This window comes from Balaenoptera physalus, assembly GCF_965194825.1.
Source record: "Balaenoptera physalus genome assembly, chromosome: 5".
Taxonomy (NCBI): domain Eukaryota; kingdom Metazoa; phylum Chordata; class Mammalia; order Artiodactyla; family Balaenopteridae; genus Balaenoptera; species Balaenoptera physalus.
Window position 1 is genome coordinate 1,782,694 of NC_138884.1, and position 13,753 is coordinate 1,796,446.

At 36.1% G+C, this 13,753-nt stretch overlaps 1 protein-coding gene across 9 annotated transcripts in view; it reads left to right on the forward strand.

Moving 5' to 3' along the window:
- GRIA2 (glutamate ionotropic receptor AMPA type subunit 2) overlaps positions 1-13,753 on the forward strand; it is a 169,690-nt gene that overhangs the window by 119,008 nt on the left and 36,929 nt on the right. For all 9 annotated transcript variants that reach the window (XM_082461692.1, XM_082461699.1, XM_082461693.1 and 6 more), the window contains 6 exons: positions 4,447-4,614; positions 4,873-4,977; positions 5,647-5,757; positions 7,275-7,481; positions 7,973-8,343; positions 12,865-13,063. In XM_082461692.1, coding sequence (XP_082317818.1) covers positions 4,447-4,614; positions 4,873-4,977; positions 5,647-5,757; positions 7,275-7,481; positions 7,973-8,343; positions 12,865-13,063 — 1,161 coding nt within the window. The remainder of the gene's footprint in view (positions 1-4,446; positions 4,615-4,872; positions 4,978-5,646; positions 5,758-7,274; positions 7,482-7,972; positions 8,344-12,864; positions 13,064-13,753) is intronic.

The following is a 13,753-nucleotide window of genomic DNA, read 5'->3' on the forward strand; positions in this document are numbered from 1 at the left end:
ATAGCCTATTTATCCTCTTTGAATATTCATTAAATTTGAAATGTATATAGAACTCCTTTTCATCTCCTCTTTTTTTTTGGCTGTAAGACTACCCTTTCAGGTATCAGTGATTATAGTAATGCATTATTGAATAATATCTGATGACTATTGGGCATAACAAACATGTTTAAAATACATATTTTATTTTATTTTTGAATAAAATGCATATTTTATTTTATTTTTGAAAAATAAGTCTCAATAAAGATACATTTGAAATGGAATAAAAAGCACATTTGGAAAATGGACCATAAAAACGTTTTCCCAGATTTCTTCTTCAAGTGTGGATAGGAGTGATTGTGATATAGCATCACAGAACATAATGGTCCCCATTGAGATATAAATTTCCAACTCAGCTGAGGGATTTCACAGAACATAAACGTCAGGGCAGAGATGATGCATTTGTTTTCGAAGAAGGAGATCTTTTACATCGCCATCACGTTCCCTTCAAATGAATTTACATCTAGTTTAGTGAATGGTAGAATAAAACTGAAATATTTAACTGTCCAATCAAAAACGTGATATATTTGTTGAGAAAAATAAATGAGCCACATGTGCGGAACATAAACAAGAAGGAGGTACGGATACAGAAGCTGTTGATTTTCTCTCAGCCCCGAATTGTGTCTATGATTGTGACTTTTAATTTACAGTGATAATAGGCTTGAGACTTGATTAGATCTGAACATTTGAAAAAGGTTGGAAGGATTTTTCTTCTTAGTGAGCTCATGCCCTGAGTCATAATGATCGCATACTGCGTGGACTTAAATACTTTTAGTTCATTCAACCTCATCTTATTTTTTAATGTAGTTCACCAACATTTATAGACCTCTGAAACATTTTGCAGATGGCTTTATAGATTTCTCATAGTAATGTGAGCAGGGTTACTGAAGGAAGAGTCTGCCTTTTAACTATGATCATTACTCTCAAATACAAACTACAATACAACTTTCTGTTTCTGATTCAGTGACCTAAATTTCATCATAAGAATTAAATTAGCAGTGGATGGATTGCTGTATAAGAAAACAAACTAATTGTTTTTTTTCCTCTAGGAGAATAGAGACAGTCATATAAATGAGGCAGAAAAAAAGCTGATGTGATATCTCTATTTCTCCAAGAAGTCCTTTCCTAAGTAGATATGACTTAAAACAATGCTTTTGATATAATACAGTTTTTTTTAAAAAGGTACATGGTTATTGTAGAATACTTGGAAAAGAAATATCACGTATGTTTCCTCCCTGTTATTCTAACCATTTTGTTTATTTTTCTTTCCTTTTTTTGTTGAAGGGATATAACCATTGTTTATTACTCTCACTTTTTGTTGAAAAAACTTTAGTTGTAATACTGTTTTTCACTTATTTTATAGCTAACATTATTTGTATTGTTACATAACCATTATTAGTAGAACTTTTTAAGGGCTACATAATACTTCCACAAGGCAGAAAGCATAGTGTATTTTTTTTTAAAGAATTTTTTTTTGATGTGGACCATTTTTAAAGTCTTTATTGAATTTGTTACGATATCGCTTTTGTTTAATGGTTTGGTTTTTTGGCTGCGAATCATGTGGGATATTAGCTCCTTGACCAGGGATCGAACCCACACCCCTTGCACTGGAAGGAGAAGTCTTAACCACTGGACCGCCAGGGACGTCCCAGAAAGCCTAGTTTTTAAACATTCCTTTACTCTCGGAAATCTAGGTTCCTTCTAATTTTTGCATATTACAAATGATACTGAAATGAATATCATGTGTGAAAATTCTCTGTATTTGAGAATATTTTCTCAGGATAAGTTCCCAGTAATTGAAAATTACATTTTCAATCCAGGAATATAAGTTGCCTAAATGCATATGTAACACAGTATATTTTGCTAATATCTTGCATGTACAATTTGAAGGAAGAGGTTGCAGATTTTGGAAAAAAATAGTGACGGGTTTTATTTAGATCCATCTAGTAGAAGTATTTCCAGGAAACTTAACTGCAGCCATCCAGGAGATACTCTAGGTTTGTCAAGAAGGACTCACGAATAGGCCTGCAGTGACATCGCTTAAGAAAATTTAGCAGTAAATGTGAATATCTTATCACAGTTAACAGCATCAATCACAGTTCTGCGGGCTCAAAATCATTTTCTTTTTCTTCTTTCTTCTTACCACATTTCCCATCAAATTTGATTCATTCATGGGATAAAATGAAACTGATTCAACTAAACTATTTCATGCAAAGATTAAGTGATAACTTCACATTACCATTTTTAGCATTAAAAACTCGGAACAATTTCTGGATGTGAGGAGAGGATAATTCGTACCACATAAATTACTTTCTCATTTGCTTTATTGTACCATCTCTCATATTAAAAATAAACAACACAGGCATCTATCCACCATTGGACCGATTTATAACACTCTAATGATATATTGCAATTATCTGTTCCTGTATCTTTTCACTGAACTGGGAGGCAATGTGAGTCCCATAAAGATAGAATCAGTATCAAGATCTCTGGCCTGCCTTCCTCCCTTCCTTCCTTCCTCTTTCATTCCTTCCTATTAATTCCCTTCAGTGTGCCCAACTGTGCCCTGGGCTCTGAGAATTCAGTGGTGACATAAGTTTTCTGCTTCCCTAGAGTAACTGTTCTAGTGGGGAGGAGAGAAGAAGTAGACAAAGAATGCACGAAGAAGATACTCAGATGCTGGTAGAGACTATGAAGGGAATAAACAAGGTCCCATGAAGGAGAGTGATTGGGTGGGCTGGGCAGGAAGGGCACTGCTGAGCAAGTCATGTTCGAGTGTATGGATGCAATTTAAAGCCATGGACTGAATGAGATCACTTAGAGAGAGCAAGGGGGGTGATGTGAAATGGAAAATTTAGAAAATCTGTCTTAACAAATGTTCTTGTGAAGGAAACAGAAAAAGATGGTGGAAATTGGAAGGAGATATGGACCTAAAAAGCAGTTATTATATCTATCGGTATCTATCTATCTAATCTGTCTATTATCTGTCTATCATCATCATCTACCTATCTATCAAATCTACCTACCTAGCTATTTCTTTCTTCTTTTACTTGTGGTAGGAGATACTGGAGCAGTAGAATTGCTAATAGAGATGATCCAATAGAGAAAAAAGGCTGATGCGGGATACTGAGGGTATAAGTGCAGAAAAAATGTCCTCAGGGGCGGGGTCAGTGTGAGGCTGGAGTGGCTGTTCTGAGGAAAGGGAGTGGCCACCTCAAGCGATGCCAACTCAGGAGGGAGACGGAGGGAAGGTGGAGCTTGGTAGTTTTTGGTGGAAAGGTCAGTTGGTTCTGTCTGTTGGCTTCTATTTTCTTGGCGACCGGGAAGGCAGGGGAGTCAGCAGGAGAGAAAGAGAAGTGTATAGAAGTGTATAGAGAAGACAAAAAGAAGGTATAGAATAGTCACTTTTGAGAGTGGAAGAACCAAGTTACGGAAGAAAGAGGAGGATTATTTGGAAATGTTGAGGTCCTGTTTTGGTTTTGTGGTCAAAAATTTTAGAGTGTCACAAAATCAGTATGGTATGGCATTTTCCCCCCAGCTTCACTGTACTTTTGTTACCTAAAGACTGAAAAATACTGAATAACAGACATTTCCTCAGCAGTAATTAAAGCTTTTATGTTAAAATGTGATTTATCGTTATTGACAGCAGCGTCAAATGTAGATAAATGGCAGTATATACACATGCCATAATAATACTTAAGCCCCTGACCGTGCTTAGTACACATGTATTGGTAGTAGTTTTTTTCTGCTTGGCCCCAGCCTCCTAAAATAATCCTGCTGCCCCACTGGGATCTGAATACCATAAGCTTGTAACCAGTATTATCATAGATTATTGAAGCCTGACGGGACCTAGAAATCATGAAGTTTGGTTGTTCTTCTAATTGAGGATCATAATCACCTAGGAGAGTTTAAAAAGAAACACTCAAAAGATCACTGCAGATCTATATGAGCATCACTAGGATGGAATTAGAGATTAAGGATCCCCAAAGTGATCAGTATTCTTTCCATATTGCCAGATGAATCTCTCATTCAGTGGAGAAATATTGATTTGTTAATTTCATAATTTCCCATATCACCAGGTCAGGCCATAAAGTGATGCTCTAATGAGAAACTAGTTAGAAAAACAAAAACAAAAGTGAAAACATCAACACAATTATTATGAAAAGTCTCACCTGAAATAGATGAGATGTTAATATAACTGAAAATGTTTAGAATCAAAGGGACAGTCCATAGTTCCAATATTCCATACTACTCCTCCTACATTCTTAGGTTTCTAGAGATTGAAATTGTGCCTAAATTCTTGGACCCTGATATGGTACGTATGGTGGGCAACTGGAGTCTTGATTGCCAGTGTACAGTGAGCCTCTGAATTTTCTCCCATTCTTATGAAATGTGTGTGGTACTTTTCAGTATACTTCTGCTCTGACCTATGACGCCGTTCAAGTGATGACCGAAGCTTTTCGAAACCTACGGAAGCAGAGAATTGAAATCTCCCGAAGGGGAAATGCAGGAGACTGTCTGGCAAACCCAGCTGTGCCCTGGGGACAAGGGGTAGAAATAGAAAGGGCCCTCAAACAGGTCAGTCACTGAAAATGATTGTAATGTGACTTAACGATGGCCACTATTTTTTCCTGCTGAATTAGTCATTCTTATCTTATCCCTTCTGTTTTATAAAGAGGGAATATTATTTCCTAACTACACAAAGGTAGGTTGAAGAGCAGAAACCTAATGAGTGTCGTTTTCTTGACTTGCATCCCGGGAGAGTCATCTGGTCAACCACTCTGTGTCTGGCGGAAGTGAGTTTATAATTGTGCTCCTTTCCCATTTCCTCATTAGGTGCAGGTTGAAGGTCTCTCAGGAAATATCAAGTTTGACCAGAATGGAAAAAGAATAAATTATACAATTAACATCATGGAGCTCAAAACGAATGGGCCACGGAAGGTAAATCATTAGTGAATTGAAGGCATTCTCACTGTGTGAGGAGGTGAGTTAGTGAACCCATCACCTCATCTTCTAGAATCCTGGAGACATATATTCACATAGCTGGATTCAACAACTTCCAGAAACATATATTTTAAAATATGTTTTCTAAATAAACTATTTATTTCTGGTAAGTAACCCTGAAATGTAATTTTAAGATATAATAAATAAAACTGTTATATTTTTTTTAGACAGAGGTAGAAAAAGAGTTTAATGAGAAGAAAAAGAACTGTTGCTGAAAGATTATGGTTCGGGAGACCAAACATAGCTGGTGCAAATGTGAATGTAACTGTTCAAGTCAACATTTTTTTTTCTTCTGTTATGGCTGAAATGCCATTGTTTGGATTTTATTTATGTTTCTATATGATCACTCCCACACAAATTACCCTTGGAGAGTATGAAAAGTGAACACGAAGAGACAAGCCATTTCTAAGAATTGTTTTTGTTTATTTTTATAGTCTCTTTCTTTTCCTATTAGATTCACATGCATAAAAGGTACATCTCTGTTTAGAACAAGCCTAGTTAGTGTAGGTGTAATTTCAGATTCAAACATGGGTTTGAAAATAACTCAGTGCTTTGCCAGTAGGAAGGTCATATGTCCAGGTGCCCGCCTTCTGTACCCTTTTGCAGATCGGGTACTGGAGCGAAGTCGACAAAATGGTTGTTACTCTCACCGAACTCCCTTCTGGAAACGATACTTCTGGGCTTGAGAATAAGACTGTGGTCGTCACTACAATTTTGGTAATTAGCTACATATGCCTCTGTTTTACGTTATTTTTCTTAAGAAAAATATCTGTCAACTAGAATCGCTGCTTATATTTTAGGAGAATAACTGATACGGTGATGCTTTTGAATGTTTTAGTCATTCGCTGCATGCTTATTCTGTCAGAAGGACTCACAAACACGAGCTACAACACTCAGAATACGTCTTATCCTCGTCAAGACTGAACTTCGGCTTCACAGATAATTGGTAAACTGGTGCTCACACCGGTGGACACCTAGGGCAAGTCTGGAAGAGCCTTCCTTGTATTCCTCCTGTGTTTTACCTTTCCACTCCCACACGATTCTGGGTCCATTCTGTCCTTACCTTTGTTACCTGGTTTAATAATGTTGTCAACTTCTCTATATTCGTATGGAAAGGTGAACTCCTGAAAGACAAGGGTGACCTCCCTTCTTTTTAACTCTGAGTCTCAACACAGTAGTTGGCACATAGCTAGTGCTAAGTGAAAGTATATTGGATGGATGAGACAAAACTGAACTGGGTCTTGAACGTCGAGGCTTTGGATAGATGGACGGCAGATGTCGATTATGACAAGAAGCTGTTGGGGAAATGAAGTGGAGGAAATATGTGATTTTGCAGCAAAACAGTCTGATTTCGTTTTACTAAGTTGTGATGTAGTGAATTTGTGAGATTCATTATGGTAACAGTATTGAGCAGAAAACATAGGTTAATAAGGGATTTGGATAAGAACATTGGTTGGCACTTGGAAAAGTCTTAATAAGTGTAAGCTAGACGTTTGAGGATTTTTGCCTGAATCATGCCACAGAGAGGAGCTATCTCACTGAAACCCAAATATCCTCAGTGCCACTTTCCAGTGGAGACAAATTTGGGGCTGGTGTTGAGTCATGTCTTCATGCTTCCTTTTTATGGTGTTCACAGGGGGAATGCTACTCCCTAGCTATCTGTGTAGCGTAATTCTAGGGTATTCTATCTCATTGAGGAAGTGAGCTCTCAAGTCTGAGAGGGTAGATTCCATACATCACTATGGCAACGACTCTTTGAGTCTGGGCATCACTGGTCATGGACCTGATTTCCACAAGAACCTTATCCTCGAACTCGTAGTGACACAGGGTTTTGGATGAATGCTGGTTCTTTGGAGGCAGGGTAGCCCTGACTTAGAATAAGAGAGTGGTGGATCCAGAGTTGACTAAAAGAGATGTTAAACCACATTATTCCTCTCTAAACACTAGGATTACAAACACTACAAGGGGACATACTAACAGTTTGTGCTTTTGAGTCTCTTGTTTACTTTGGTATGGCCAGGTGCCAGCCATGTGCATGAAATACAATGAAAGATAGATGAGGACCTTTGATCAGAAGCATTACGCTTAATTTTTCCCCAGTCGTATTTTCCACTATCTGTATTCTACAACATCTCTGGCTTACAGGTAATAATTAAACCAGAAGATTTGAGTGGATGAGAGTAAATCAGTAACACAGTTGTTTTGATCAACTAGAGCACTTTCTTTCCATATAGGAATCTCCATATGTTATGATGAAGAAAAATCATGAAATGCTTGAAGGCAATGAGCGCTACGAGGGCTACTGTGTTGACCTGGCTGCAGAAATAGCCAAGCATTGTGGGTTCAAGTACAAGTTGACCATTGTTGGGGATGGCAAGTATGGGGCCAGGGATGCAGACACGAAAATTTGGAATGGGATGGTTGGAGAACTTGTATATGGGGTAAGTACTGCGCTTCTCAAAGATAAAGTCATTACGTTTGAACTCTTGTTGAGAGAATGCTTGCCTTCCATGCAAAGTACCAATGTCTGAGATTGTGGGTTTCCCACATTACTCTAGGAATGCTGTCTTATTTCCTTGTGCACATCTGAAGATGAAGGATGAAGTCAGAAGCAAATATGCAGATGGAGACAGGCATTTCACCTGTCTTGAAGCCTATGGGCCATATGCATTGTTCAAAGATTGCCAAGGCATAGAGGCAGATGTAGTTATCATAATGAAGCCAGAAGGGTGTACTCTGTATTTATAGACAGGAGGGATATTTGGGGAACAAATTGCTTTTCTTCTGTTAAGTGTTTACTGGGATTCCACCAGGGAAGTAATGATTCCCATTCTCCTGATTTCCTTTCCTTCCCTTTGATCCAATAACGTAACCACGATTCCTTTCTGACCGTGACTCCTGGTTCTATTACTTTCCTTTGTTTCCCTTACAGAAAGCCGATATTGCAATTGCTCCATTAACCATCACCCTTGTGAGAGAGGAGGTGATCGATTTCTCAAAGCCCTTTATGAGCCTCGGGATATCAATCATGATCAAGAAGCCTCAGAAGTCCAAACCGGGAGTGTTTTCATTTCTTGATCCTTTAGCCTATGAGATTTGGATGTGCATTGTTTTTGCCTACATAGGGGTCAGTGTAGTCTTATTCCTGGTCAGCAGATTTAGCCCCTACGAGTGGCACACTGAGGAGTTTGAAGATGGAAGAGAAACACAAAGTAGTGAATCAACTAATGAATTTGGGATTTTTAATAGTCTCTGGTTTTCCTTGGGTGCCTTTATGCAGCAAGGATGCGATATTTCGCCAAGGTTGGTTACTCACCTGCTTCGACTTTGTGCATTTTAGGTCTCGAGTGGACATTCATGGTGTTTATGAATTCACTGTAAAGAAGTTAGCAGCCGCCGACTGCCTGTCCAAACAGTGTAAGGCTCGTAAGGACAGACTCTTAGCATCGGCGTAAGCCTGTGAAATATTTGAGCAATGTTCTTTGGACGTTGATCCTATATTTCCCTGGTGAGATTATACACACCATGGAGAGGCTATAAAATGCATAAGGTTCCTTCCATTCCATGCCTTCTTGGAGGGGTACCGTGTTTTTGCTGCATATTCTCATTTTACAGTCATCTGTGTGTTGATCCACAGACCTGTATATGGGAAAATGGGCGACATTCCTTACTAACTACAAAAGCGACAAAACTTCATTTGCACACATCTCATCTCTCTCTCTTTTTTCTTTCCCCCCATTATTAGCTCATGGAAATGACATGAGAGAGATATTTATAAAATTTGTTTTTTTTTAAAAAGGTTAGGTTGCTGGGTTAAAAAGAATGTATGATAATATATTTTCCAAGTATCTAGAAATATATAGGTGGGTAATAATGATGGCTGATTGTTACAAACGCTTGTGCCATATTGAATAGTAATACACCACAGGATGGAATAAATTCATACATCTCTATTCTCATTATGATATTTTAGTTCCTGCCCTAGAATGCCTAAATATAATGAATAAATCACAAAACACACATTGCCTTTATTCATGTCACATACATGATTAAGAATGATAGCCATGTCTGGTTCTTCAGAGGAATAAATCATACTTTTCCTAATGTGATTGCTTTCACATTTAAAGCCTATATGATTATCGATCTACTGGCACACTTTAATTTGGGCTCAATTACCCTCCTTTGATTCTATGGGTATCTTAATAACAGAGGCAATGGCTTCTTAAATACTATTTCATTATTGTTAGTTTTTGAGCACTTTGGGGATAAGAAGTGACTAATTTCAAAAAACTATATGTGAAGCTCAAAATTTTGAATCTTCCGCGATCTTTTTTATATACTCCACCCATCAAGATAAAGGGAATATATCATGTATACAGAAATTATCAGTGACTTAACTTCTCAGATAGCAGGGCACATTCTTATGAATTTTATGGAGCTGAACAATCTTAATTCCATCAAATTCCCTGTGGCTTCTCTATGGAACTGCACTAAATTAGAACTATATCAATGGTACTTGCATTGCATATATAGATATATAATTTTAATGTATAACATATAATAATTATTATTACATACTATATATATATATAATTATGACCTCTGACAAAACATATAAGATTCATAGTTTCATCTCTATAGTTTATCTGATTGAACTTAAAGACATAAAGAGAAGTTTCTAATGATGAAGGAGGAAAATACTAACCAGATCGGAATCTCAGAGAACATTATGGCTCATAAATAATGAAGTGATTCATCTTTGGTAAGAAGGCTCCTGAAGTATGATGTTACCATAGTCCTGAGATATCAGGCAGTCATCCTAGGGTTCCACAAACTATGCTCTGCCTTTTGAATAAGCAGGAGAAGCATGTGAAGGTTCATTAGGACACAGGACATATTGACCTGGGTTCCCATCCATGGACCCGGGTTTGTTTGCCCCACTCCTCATGCATCAGGGCTCTGAAGGTAATTGTTTTGGTGACCAGTGCTTGTCTAGGAGCAGAAAATATATTGACACATAGGAGCTGGAGCACAAGGGACATTTAACAACCTGTGTTTTCCCAGGGTCCACCATGACATAGTGACATTCCAATTTTCAACAAGCCTGCTTCCTAGAATATTATCTTTTTTCTTCACTTATGATTTCATTCATGAATCATGACTCGCTAAACTTTCACATGTAATCATTTTTATTTCCTGGTAAGATATATCAATTTTAGATAGCATATTTTTCCTTGTTATCATTTTTTTGGCCACAGAATATATATGAATAGATATATATGTATATATATAAGCAAAATTCACTTTATTAAAATTTTCAAGCATATGTATCTTTCACTTTATGGTATGTGTGCATTTACCAATTGAACTACCTAATATTGGCAAATTCAAGGATTTTTTAAAAAATGAACCAAACTATCATTTTTTAGAATGTAATGATGGTAACTCTAGATTACGAAAGAATAGAGCAGCTTAGTATCTAAAATAACTTAATAATAATGCATGAAATCCACAGATCACTTTAGAGATGCTCTTTAAATACTTTAAATGATATTTATCAACTTTTACCAAGTAAAATATGATATGGAACTCTATTATTTATATGAATAGAACACATTTAAATTTTAATATGGAGTGGTTTATTGAAGTGAATTGGTCATTGCCTGAAATTAAGTTTAGAATATGTTAACTATAGTTTTGTGAAGACTAGGACCACAGAATTATGAGAGCAAAATGTTGTAAAGTTGACTCTTATTCTCCGGTTTTCTTCCTTTTTTTTTGTTTTTTTCCCGCAATATCCTTAAAAGATTCAAATGATTAAAAACTTGCATTCTTAAAATAATTATTTAATAGAGATTAAAAAGAAATGGCAGAATATGTGCATTTATTTGCTCCGTTAGTGCAGATACTGAGAGATGAAAGTTTTATTTTTAATTAGAAAAACATTTTTGTCTGTCACCATGAAACATAATATTGAATTTGCTCCTCTGCATAAAATTTCTCAGAAACTCATTCAGAATCATAATTGATCCTTTGAAAACACTTACAAGTAAATAATAAATTGCTCAAGAATCTTCTGTTTTGAATGATGCACAAGTCAAATAAATTTTGTGGGTTATCTCACACACTCTAAATAAACTGGCATATTTAATTACATTTACAACTAGAACAGAATGACTTATAAAAATGATTCTCAAATATATTGCAAATAAACCTGAAATGTATAGTATCAAAATCAATTACCATGCAATCAGTTTTGTTTTAAGGGCTGTGAGTAGTCAGGTACTGAATCTACCCTCTTCAGTATAGGGTGCATGTCATATAATTATACCTTCCATTGTGATGGAATAAATAGTGAACATTTTGAGAGTGGCTGTGTCTACACAGGGTTTCTCCAAAATCAAAATGTATTTAATATCCTTTTCAGAATATAAGTAAGACTTGTTTAACTTTTTTCCATTCTATTATATTTGTTTCATTCTTTGCAACTCTTAGAGACTGGTAAAGGCTCTTAATTATATATATATTTTTTCATTGCTTGTGTGCTGTCTCTCTTTTTCTCTTTTATTTTAGCTGCAGATGTTTTTATCTAAAAAATATTTACTTTGAGCTTCACCCCTTTTCTTGACTGCTTGAGTAGTTTATTCTACAAATACGACCTAATAATTTGATGTAGTATCTATGTTTCATCAAAAATATTTCTTGTTATTAATTGTCAGGAGGTTTAGTTTAGGTCCTAAGTTGACACAGTTTCATGATTTAAATTTTTAGAAGTGTTACCTCTTCACTGTAGAAGGTTTAATTTTTAGGCGTAACAGAGTTACTAACAAAAAAGAAAAAGTTATTATATTGGTGTGTTAATACTACTCACGTACCATTATATGTAGAACCCCACCAAATCTTACCAAATAATGCCCTATATATCTCTTTCTGTATCTACATGTCTACATTTATCTACCTAGGGTTTATCTACCAGTAAATTACTGGGAATCAATTAAGCTTTTGAAAAGTATTTTAAGTAAGAATTTATGGTCACAGAAATATTGTTATTATATTTCAAACTAGGAATTTATATCTTGGCAAACTTTTACATGTCTAATTTGTTCTCCTTGAGTTTTCTTTTTTTTCTTAAGCCGGAGGCACAAAGGAACAGGGTCATATCTGTCCATGCCCTGAAGCATCAGATTTTTATTCATTAAGAATAATATTTTGTGTCATACTTTGTTTGTAGTATCACTATTTTCCATTTTTATCTTGTACTGTATCTAAAACCTATGTTTCTGCACAAAAAAAAAAATACCTAATGAAATCTTGGACCTTTTTTGAGGGTTTTGGAACTTCACTGGCTGGATTAAAAGTAGGGTTTCTTCGGTGTTTAAAGCCACATCTATGGTGCATACTCTTTTATTTTTAATATTTGATTTTGTTTGTCAACATTGTTCTGAGTTTTGCTGTTGATCTTAGAGATTCTTTTGTTCGTTTACTTATGAGTGGATAAAGTAGTATGAGCATTGGATAGATTATTTGCACATTTCTTGAAATTGCTTGTTACGATATTTCATACCATAGACTATTTGGCCATAATAACTATGAAAGAATCTCAGGAATCTGAAGTTCTGCCTCTGGCTGTCTCATCAAATCTAGCAAATCTGTACTCCTTGCCCAGAAGGTTTAATAATTTCAAGTTTCATCAACTAGCAGATATATTGAAAAGTATAAAGTTAAATATTCCCCTATAAATCGATATTTGCAGAATACTGCTAACTTGTTTTCTTATGAGGTCATTCATTTCGCTTTACAAATCCATTTCATACTTGTTATCAGATCCCTGTCTGGGCGCATTGTTGGAGGAGTTTGGTGGTTCTTTACCCTGATCATAATCTCCTCCTACACGGCTAACTTAGCTGCCTTCCTGACCGTAGAGAGGATGGTGTCTCCCATTGAAAGTGCGGAGGATCTTTCTAAGCAAACAGAAATTGCTTACGGGACGTTAGACTCTGGCTCCACTAAGGAATTTTTCAGGGTAAGAGATTCTGCTTCGTAACTTCTGATTTTGGTCTTGCAATTAAACTTTGTGCCCCCTTGCCCCTCCTCCCACAGTCTACACAAAGGTGCTGTGTGCAAGTAACTTCCATCCCTGTCTCTAATTCTATTTCTGTTCGTTTCTTTTTTAATTTTTATTTTATATTGGACTATAGCTGATGTACAATGTTGTGTTACTTTCAGTTGTACAGCAAAGTGATTCAGTTATACATATAATTCAAATTCTTTTCCCATTTAGCTTATTACAGAATACTGAGTAGCATTCCCTGTGCTATACAGTAGGTCTTTGTTGGTTGTCTATTTTATATATAGTAGAGAGTAGAGTGTATGTTAATCCCAACCTCCTAACTTATCCCCCCCGCCCCTTCCCCTTTGGTAACCATAAGTTTGTTTTCTATGTCTGTTTTTAACCTTGTCTCTACCCCGCTCCCTTCCCTACCCCTACACTTAGCACTATCTCTATCCATTTGTTTGATTCCTGACTCCTTTGGAGAAAAACACTTTGTTGCAAAGAAATCTAGTTTTTAAAAAAAATTGATTGCCTTTTTGGAACAAAATTGAAGCAAAGTATAGTTAAATTTAGGTGATTATTTTTAAAAGAAAAGGATGTTGTATTTCGTTTTATGTTAAAGCGTGACTTCCATCTATCTTACATAATTTACAGTTGAAA